General features: G+C 36.2%; 1 protein-coding gene across 1 annotated transcript; it reads left to right on the forward strand.

Annotated features, from left to right (window-relative positions):
- Positions 1–1,120: 1,120 nt before the first annotated feature.
- On the forward strand, positions 1,121–4,442 carry LOC120003239 (26S proteasome non-ATPase regulatory subunit 14 homolog). The gene is made up of 5 exons (XM_038852129.1): positions 1,121–1,550; positions 1,952–2,033; positions 2,710–2,886; positions 2,967–3,134; positions 4,007–4,442. Exons 1-5 carry the CDS (start codon positions 1,240–1,242, stop codon positions 4,196–4,198), a joined length of 930 nt encoding a protein of 309 aa, XP_038708057.1. The 5' UTR covers positions 1,121–1,239; the 3' UTR covers positions 4,199–4,442.
- The last annotated feature ends 5,548 nt before the right edge of the window (positions 4,443–9,990 follow it).

Genomic DNA, 9,990 nt, shown 5'->3' on the forward strand with positions numbered 1-9,990 from the left:
TTTAAATATTTAATAGCTCTTAGTCCTAATTTAGACATTTTCAAATATGACACAGAGTCCAAACACCCCCACAGTTTACTTTCAAGAACTCAAATTCCTCTTATACCATAACCATAATAAGATGATTTTTGGTTTCTTTTTTGTTTTTTTTTTTCCTTCCATTTTTATCCTTTATTCCCTGTCAGCGCAACAACTTTACGCATTTGTTTTTCAATTGTAGATGTAGTGGGCTCACAACAAATATGTGATCCCCCACTTTTGTTGTGTTTTATTATAACCATTGAATTTAAAGTGCGTAAAGTTGGTGCGCATGTGACAATTTTTATATATATATATATATTATCAATCCTACTTTTTTATTATTTTTTGCATAACAAACATGATCATCATCAATATCTATGCTAACGCTTAACTATGTAGTAACAATATGGTTAAAGTCACCTAATCTAAGGTAAAATATCGTGGAAATTAAAGAAATAGTAGTTAGGTAGTTCATATAGTGATAACCCATAGGAACTTAAGTCTCTTAAGCGAAATTTTAAAACGTTTTAACTCTCAAAATACATGTTAGATTTTTAAAAAAATTACATATTTAGAATCAGCACAAAAAACTCTTTCTAATAAGATCCATTGTCGATGAGTTTTAACTAGTAAATCTTAACTCCATTGCGTTTTTCAATGAAATTTTAAAAACAAATGAATTCAGAAATAAAAACAATGAATTCTAGACTATGCTTTAAAAAATAATAGAATTTATATTAAAACAATAAATTTTGGACAATGAATTGTGGGATAAAAAAGTGGAATAAAAATATTCATTTGATTAAATCAATGGAATAAATATGTTGGGCTCCCACGGGCTACCAAACTGATGGGCTACATGTCATTTTGGTTAAAGAAGTTAAATATTCTTTCTTAATTCTTCTAAAAAAAATTCTTTCTTAATTTGATGACATGGTTTTGTGCCAATTTGGATTTTTAGGCCCGACTTTAACGACCCAATAACACAATATTTGTGGCCCGTTTTTTTTTATTAGGGGCCCAGACAACTGGGCCGCTAGAATCCACATGAAGTTTCGTCCTGTCTAGTGTCTACCTGTACCCGAGAGTGACTACTACTAATCCGGCCCGTCTCATCACTTCGCTTCCGATTGACATTGGAGGAGGACCAAGATCTAGCAACTTGCTTTCTTTGCTTATCAATTTATCAAAGCTTTACAGAGCAGACAGAGAGACAGGATGGAGCGATTGCAGAGGATATTCGGCGGAGGAATGGGAGGGATGGGTCAGCCGCATCCGGATTCTCCGCTCTTGGACTCCTCGGAGCAAGTCTACATATCGTCGCTGGCGCTCCTCAAGATGCTGAAGCATGGGAGGGCCGGGGTTCCTATGGAGGTGATGGGCCTCATGCTTGGGGAGTTCGTCGACGAGTATACTGTCAGAGTCGTCGACGTCTTCGCCATGCCTCAGAGCGGTACCGGTGTCAGTGTGGAGGCCGTCGACCACGTCTTCCAGACCAACATGCTCGACATGCTCAAGCAGACTGGCAGGTCCGTCCTTTCCAATTTCTTCTGTGTGATATTCGGCTTGTAATTAGGTTTTAATCTTATCCATCGTTCGAATTTACTGCATCTTCCCACTCAAATCTTGGCAAGCTATTTAATTTTCCTGTTCTGTTGTGTTCCATATACCGACAGACTGTGAATCCTAAATTTTAACCTACAAATTCTGTAGCTTTACCAAAGCTGAACTTCATATATTTCTGGTAATGCGCTAGTTTAAGAGAGTTGTCAATTAGAATTAGTGTGCTACGAGATTATGATGTAAAGTTAGGGTTTTTTCTTACTTGTCAAACTAATTACTTTGATAGTTTTACTTTTCATTCAATTTCTCCCCTTATTCCGTTCTCTTGTAATTTATGCATATTGATGTGTAATTCCTCCTATGGCAGACCAGAGATGGTCGTTGGTTGGTACCATTCACATCCCGGATTTGGTTGCTGGCTTTCTGGTGTTGATATAAACACTCAGCAGGTAATATATTACCATGGACTGGATGTTCTCTTTGCTAGTTTCCTCTGATTGTTAGCATATGTCATATTCTTCTTCTTTATTTTTTTTGTTGTGGTCCTTGCTGGTTGAGATGTTATTCAGAAATTTCCTTTACCAGTTAAATAATGGGTGTGTACCCTCGGGGCTTGAATCTTCTTTGACTACATGAGGTGGTACCCTGCAGAGATGTGCAATGTCTGTACTAAAGTATGCGCAGGCTCTTAAATTATATAAATATTGATACACTTCTTGAAGAATACTAAAAGTGTGAGGATTATGAAGGCTTTGCAAGAGTGGTACAATAGTATTTACCTTACTTGTCGCAGAGTAAACCCCATGGATGCTGTAGTTGTGTTGATTCATTAGGATAATTATTTGGTTCATCTCTTTAGTCCACCTACAGCAGTAGCCTGTCATGGCTTTAACAATTTCTTAGGCTCGAATTGCTTACATCTATGAATTTTGCCATCCTTAGTGTTTATTCTCAGTCATCTTTATCTCAATATTCCACCCATTGAAACATTTTGCTCTGATCAACGACTAATGAAGTTATATTTGCACTGTGATCCTGATATCCATCCCAGACCTGTTCTGGATTTTTTTGAAATACTTGCAGAATCTTTTGATTCATTTTGCCTCATTATGGTGTTGTTTTCAGAGTTTCGAGGCATTGAATCAAAGGGCTGTTGCTGTAGTGGTCGACCCGATTCAGAGTGTTAAAGGGAAAGTGGTTATTGATGCATTCCGTCTTATTAACCCTCAAACAATGATGCTCGGACAAGAGCCACGTCAAACAACGTCTAATCTTGGGCATTTGAACAAACCATCGATTCAGGTTTGGGCGTCTGCAATAATTAAAAATATGTTTCTAATTATGTTTCTTATTTCATGCCCTATGTCCTGTCCCCTTGTCAGGCTTTGATTCATGGGCTGAACCGACATTACTACTCTATAGCCATAAACTATAGAAAAAATGAACTTGAGGAGAAGATGCTTCTGAACCTCCATAAGAAGAAGTGGACTGATGGCTTGACCCTGCGTCGGTTTGATACCCATTCTAAAACAAATGAGCAAACTGTGCAGGTTAGTGGTTTATGGTGGTTCTTTCTTACTATATTGATGCAACTGAGTTGAATTGGTATTTGTTTTTTGAATTGCAATTGACTTGGTACATATTTTCAGTTCATTTTAGTTGATCAAGCTGCATGTAGCTATATATGACTGATGTTAGAGCCAAATGAAGTAAACCTGTCTTGTTAGGCATTCATTCTGTCAAGGTTGGTTTGAGTTTATATCAAGCTCAAAGTTTCTATATCTTCCACAAGAAACACCTCCCAATTTTGAGCCTGATGCTGTCACTCTGTCTTGGTTGTCATTGAATTAGAGGCTGTAACATATGCTGATATGTCTTAGTGGGGCATTGTTGAATCTGCACCGTGGAATTTCAGTAAACCAATAATTGATGAGCATAACAAGATTCAATCATAAGAACTCTGCTTTGATTGAAAATTTATATCTTCTTCTGGAGTATTGTTTGTGTAACGCCAGTAAAGCATCATTTTTGAGCCAAGCCAACTTGTACTTTTGGTTCCTAATTCCACTGGGTTTCAGTCCCAGCTTAGCAATTGGACCTAAAAACCTGGCCAAACATATGCTTTACTATGCCACTTTTTACTTAGCTGGAATTATGGTCTAGCCTTTTGTAGTTTTGTACCATTATTGCATTTGTGCAAGCTCGTGTTTAATGTTTCTATTGTAGTTGTGCTTTCTATCTCATAAGCTTCTGTGAGGGATCCGAGACATTCTCAATGCGGTTATGTTTGGTTCATATTTTGACGAATTTGTTATATCAGAGCTCCATTTTCTCGACCTTTTCACTCTGGTTTCATGAGTTTTATTTCTAATTTCTATTTGTGTAGAATCTTAATTCTAATTTGGTTGTTGATTGAATCCAGGACATGCTTAACTTGGCCATAAAATACAACAAGGCAGTTCAAGAAGAAGATGAATTGTCCCCAGAGAAACTTGCTATTGCAAATGTGGGGAGGCAAGACGCAAAGAAGCATCTGGAAGAGCATGTATCGAATTTGATGTCGTCAAATATAGTTCAGACTCTTGGGACCATGCTTGATACTGTTGTATTCTAGGGTGATTTGATGATGTTTTACGTTGAACGCTTATGAATTTCAAGCCTGATTTAGGCATATGGTTACGTTTGGAGAATCTCCTGTAAGACACTTTTAAAGTTGGCCTAGTCCTTGGACGTAATGTAAGGGCGGTGAAAGATGATATTGTTCTTGCATAAGCCTTAACTAGGCAATAATTTCATATTCGCGCTTGTGTCATGGCTATTGAATTTCCTAATGAATGTTATAATGTATTTCGTGATTACTTTTTTTTTGTTTTTGAGACCACTAGGAACACTACTTCCTAATGAATGTTATAATGTATTTCGTGATTACTTTTTTTTGTTTTTGAGACCACTAGGAACACTACAAGACCTAATCTTTTGGGTAAAGCCCTTTCTTGTAAATTTCAAGGGAAGCCTTATCTTGTAAATCCCAATAGGAGAGTCTAGTTATCCTTTTTTTTCTCCATACATTTTCGGTCTCACCATTGACTCAATCTCTTTTATATTTTTATAATTTTTAATTTATTTGATTCAAAAAACAATATTATTAAAAAATAATACTATTAAAAAACAATATCAGAATTTTTATTTTAATACTTTGTACTAATATTTTGTTGTATGTTTCTAACTATATCAATTATAAATTTTATGGTGTGAATTTTTTTGTATTTTTATAATTATTTTAGTTTGAATTTTTATGATGTGAGTTTTTTGGTATATTTGGAATTATTTCAATTTGAATTAGAATTTTTATGATATGAATTCTTTTGTATGTTTGTAATTATTTTAGTTTGAATTTTTATGATGTAAATTTTTTTAATGTTCGTAATCATTTCAGTTTGAATTAGAATTTTTATTATGTGAATTTTTCGTATGTTTGTAATTATTTTAGTTTCAATTTTTATGATGTGAATTTTTTGTATGTTTGTAATTATTTCAGTTTGAATTAGAATTTTGATGATGTGAATTCTTTTGTATGTTTGTAATTATTTTAGTTTGAATTTTTATGATGTGAATTTTTTTTGTATGTTTGTAATCATTTCAGTTTGAATTATAATTTTTATGAAGGTTAATAGCACTTTCGGTCATTGAAAGATTTTCAATGTTTCAATTTGCACACTGAAAGATATTTTGTGCCAATTCGATACACGAAAGATTCAAATTATGTCAAATTACACAATCGGGCAGATTTGCCCAGTTTTGGGCAGTCAACGTGCCCATGTGGCATGTTGACCGTTAAGTGGGCTTGACATGGCAAACGGTGTTAACGAAGTTAGAAAAATGCTGGGTGGGGGCTAATTGCACCCCTCATTTTCTCATTCACACCCCAACACCAAACACAACCCTAAAATATCCCCTTGCACCCCAAGTAATCCCTTTACACCAACACCACCACCACCACCACCACCACCACCACCAACTCTTATAGTAAGAAAGTATGGAGAAAGGGTCCAAATCAACATATACCCCTTCTCTCCTCCAAATCAACATCTGCAATGAAATCACTCCTCCATCCTTAGGGTCCAAATCAACATCCGGATCTTATAACTATGGTTCAAAATCTTACAGAACTGAGAGACCTTCATCTTGATGGCATCAATACATCTAGAGCAAGGGCCTTGAGGATATGAGAGGCGGAAAGGGAGTTAGAGGGAGATCTGGCTTGGCTAAGAGTTGTGCGCAGCTTGTTGAAGGTCTTGCGACGAATATCTGAACATAAATTGAAACTCGTTCAGGCGAAGCTTGCCATGGAGGTGTGGAGGGGAGGATGTGAGAGGAGGAGTTGATGCAAGAAGCGGAGGTGGAGAGGGGGAGAGAGAGAAGAGATCGTGCTGCCACAGGGTAAAGTCTAGGAGGGAAAGAAGACTCTGTTTGGAATGTGTTGTAAATTGGGGTTTAACGGGAAAAATGTGGGGTGCAAATAGTCCGAACCAAAATGATGAGCTGTATAGATTTTACGCGCCTAATATCCATTAGCCCTAAAACACCCAAACCCAATATTTCACATTCACACTCGATCAACACTCTCTCGTGAGTCTCATTAACCCTCGATGCAGAGATTCCCAAAAACTCGAATCCCACTCTAGATCACCACGCTCTCTTTCGACGATCTTTCTCCGTTTCAGGTAAGTGGTTATCGTTTAATCGATTGATGTAGACGTGGTCGATTTTGTTGCTTTAGGTTGTGTTCTGTTTTGCTCGTTTTATGCCATTTTCCTCTATTTTGTCCTCTAATTTGGTACTGATTAGGTAAACCCGTGAGAATGAAACCTGCTCCGAGAAGACCTATCACAAGGTCAACAAACAAGCTCAAAAGATTTGTGCAAAATCAGAGCGCTAGTGGAGTAGTTGATCTGAATGATAGTGATGATGAGGTTCGGAATATTGTAATGGAAAGTTTGGAAGGCAGTGGAGATGGTGCTGATGCTGGGGTAGGGAGCGGTGATACTAATGCTGGGGGTGGTACTAATGATGGGGGTTCTGGAGGTGTAGGTCTAGATGATGGGGTAGGGAGTGGTGACACTAATGTTGGGGGTTCTGGAGGTGTAGGTGTTGAGGGTAGAGAGGAAACTGGAGTTGATGGTTCTGATGATGAAGAGGGTCTCAATGATGTTTATATATATGATAATGAAGACATTTTATTATATGAATCAGATAATGATGAGGAGGTTAGAAAGATTGGTCGTGCCAATCCAAAATATAATGACAAGGTAAGTGTGAAGGAGTTTGAATTTGAGCTTGGGATGGAATTCAACACACTGAAACAGTTCAAGGATGCCGTGAAAACATACTCAATTGAGGGTGGGTACCAAATAATTTTTGAAAGGAATGAGAAGGAGCAATGTAAGGCCAGATGTGATATAGGTTGCCCTTGGATGATTTGGTGCTCCAAAATCAATGGACAAGCCACTTATCATATCAAGACTTATGTTAATGAACACAAGTGTAGTAGGACTTTGGACAACAAACAAGCCAACAGCTCATGGCTTGCGTTGAGGCTGGTTGATAAGATCCGGGGTGAACCTAAAGTCAGTGCTGCAAATTTGGTTGTATATGTTAAAGAAAATCTTTCTCTGGATATTTCAAGAACCCATGCTTACAGAGCAAAGAAGAAAGCCTTAGAAATCATAGATGGTAACCATCAAGAACAATATGGCAAGCTAAGAAGTTATTTAGCAGGGGCTGTAAGGACCAATATAGGCAGTACATGCAACATCATTGTTGATAGGAACAACCCTGAGGATCCTACTGTAATGTTGGGCAATCTTCATGCAGTTGTAGGGAGTGGGACTTAACAGGGATACCTTGCACACATGCCGTAGCTGCAATTGGTTGGCTGAAAAAAAAATCCAGTCGACTTTGTGCATGTTGCCTATACAAGGGAAACTTACATGAAGATTTATCAGCACAATGTAGCACCAACTAATGGACAGAACTTGTGGGTATCCGAAGGTGCTGACAAGATTATCCCTCATCCAATGCAAGTTTTAGCTGTTGGAAGACCAAAGAAAAAGAGACGACGAGAGCATGTTGAGCCTCAATCTGGCACTAGATTGAGGAGCAGGTATCCCAAAGTAACATGCACTAAATGTGGAGGAATTGGGCACAACATCAGATCTTGTAAAAACCCACCATTGGAATAGGCGACTTCATTTATATACTATAACCCTGCTTTGTTTTATAGATAAATTTCTGATATATTTAATTTGCAGCAAGCCACTAAACATATGGGTCCTACTGATGCTGGGAGAGAGCCACTGGTAGAGGAGGTACTGGTAGAGGAGCTGTTGTTAGAGGAAATGTTGGCAAAGGAGTTGCTGGTCGAGGAGAAGGGAGTTTTGAACTGAGTTCACAACCATCTACTGCTGGTAGAGGAGTAGGGAATTCTGGACTGAGTCCTAGTAAAGGGAAAAAATTCATGCTATTAGGAGCAGGAAATATACAGTTTCAACCATTCAGGGAGCAACATCCACTGCAAGGTACACTTCGATGTTGAATCAAACTCAAGAATCCATCAATCATGGGAGAAAAAGTGCATAGGGATTAACTATGTTTGTTTTGAACTATATGGCTTATGTAGCCCTCTTTTGATACACTATGCATGGATGCTTATATATCCTTATTTAGGACTTTATGCTGCCAATTTGACGTCACGTATTTTGGACATTATATTGTATTGTGAACATCTGTATCTCTATTGCACTTATATACGTTTTCGATAATTTTGCTGTTTAAATGTGTGATTTGAAACAAGAATGATCTTTCAGTGTTCTATTTGGTACATAAATTGACAGTTTGAATACACATAACGGTTACTTACAACAGGTGTCAGGTTTAAAATAAAACTTAACGGTCAACATGCCACATGGGCACGTTGACTGCCCAAAACTGAGCAAATCTGCCTGATTGTGTAATTTGACAGAATTTGAATCTTTCGTGTATTGAATTGACACAAAAAATCTTTCAGTGTGCAAATTGAACATGAAAAATCTTTTAGTGTGTAAAAGTGCTATTAGAATTTTTTTAATGTTTGTAAATTTTTTTAATGTTTGTAATCATTTCAGTTTGAATTAAAATTTTTATGATGTGAATTTTTTGTATGTTTGTAATTATTTTAGTTTGAATTTTTATGATATGAATTCTTTTGTATATTTGTAATTATTTTAGTTTCAATTTTTATGATGTGAATTTTTTGTATGTTTGTAATTATTTCAGTTTGAATTAGAATTTTGATGATGTGAATTCTTTTGTATGTTTGTAATTATTTTAGTTTGAATTTTTATGATGTGAATTTTTTTTGTATGTTTGTAATTGTTTCAGTTTGAATTATAATTTTTATAACGTGAATTCTTTTGTATGTTTGTAATTATTTTAGTTTCAATTTTCACAATATGCTTGCATTTTTCGAGACAAATAAACCAACACCAATCAACTGTTGGATAAATATGCCTGATATGGGACACCTTATCGCATCAAGGTACAATATCGTCTTGCATCTCATAAGCGATGTATAATCTCTGACTTTTTTTATGGTTGTGATCCATTCTACCTCCACATACAGAACTTAGTGTCATCACTATTGAATATGTGAATGGTAATCACTTTGTTCAGGTATTCATGAGTGGGAATTATTCGATGCCCTCTATTATGATCCAGTGGTTTTCATACAAATATGATTGTGCAAGAGAATGGGAAACAACTCTCTCATTATGATAAGCTTGTTCATTCGATAAATGTATCTTAACCCATTGTAGACATAACCTTTGATTAATGTGCTTTGTATTGATAACAATATTATTTTTTAATAATATTATTTTTTGAACCAAATAAATGTAAAGTTATAACCAAATAAATTTAAAATTATAAAAATATAAAGTATAAAAATATAAAAGAGGTGAGATCAATGGTGTGATCGATGGTGTAAAAAGAAAAAAAAAACAAAAAGTCAGGGAGTGTATAGAGTAAAAAAAGGAGTGCATTTAGACTTTGTCTTGAACAAATGCTCGAGTCCATATCCTCTTTCATATATATATATATATAAATTCTCACATAAGGGTTTAATGTGAGGATGTAAAATAAGGGTTACGTTTTAATGGTGTGGATGAATGAGAAGACAAATGGGGTCCACTGTTTTAGGTCCCACATGTTTCAAATCAATGGTGTAAATATAAATCTTTGTTTTACACCCTTAGATTACACCCTTATGTGAGAATTCCTCTGTATACTCCTTCATCGTCACAAGTTCCGTCAGCCCCTTCTCTATGGATCCACTTCAGGTTTGTGAAACAATTTTAATTTTGTTTTGAG

Source organism: Tripterygium wilfordii, chromosome 8 (assembly GCF_013401445.1).
Source record: "Tripterygium wilfordii isolate XIE 37 chromosome 8, ASM1340144v1, whole genome shotgun sequence".
NCBI classification, from domain to species: domain Eukaryota; kingdom Viridiplantae; phylum Streptophyta; class Magnoliopsida; order Celastrales; family Celastraceae; genus Tripterygium; species Tripterygium wilfordii.

Coding starts and splice junctions, on each gene's coding strand:
- LOC120003239 (XM_038852129.1), top strand. CDS start 1,240: ATGGAGCGATTGCAGAGGATATTCGGCGGAGGAATGGGAGGGATGGGT. Junction 2,034..2,709: donor TTGATATAAACACTCAGCAG/GTAATATATTAC, acceptor TGTTGTTTTCAG/AGTTTCGAGGCATTGAATCA. Junction 2,887..2,966: donor TGAACAAACCATCGATTCAG/GTTTGGGCGTCT, acceptor TCCCCTTGTCAG/GCTTTGATTCATGGGCTGAA.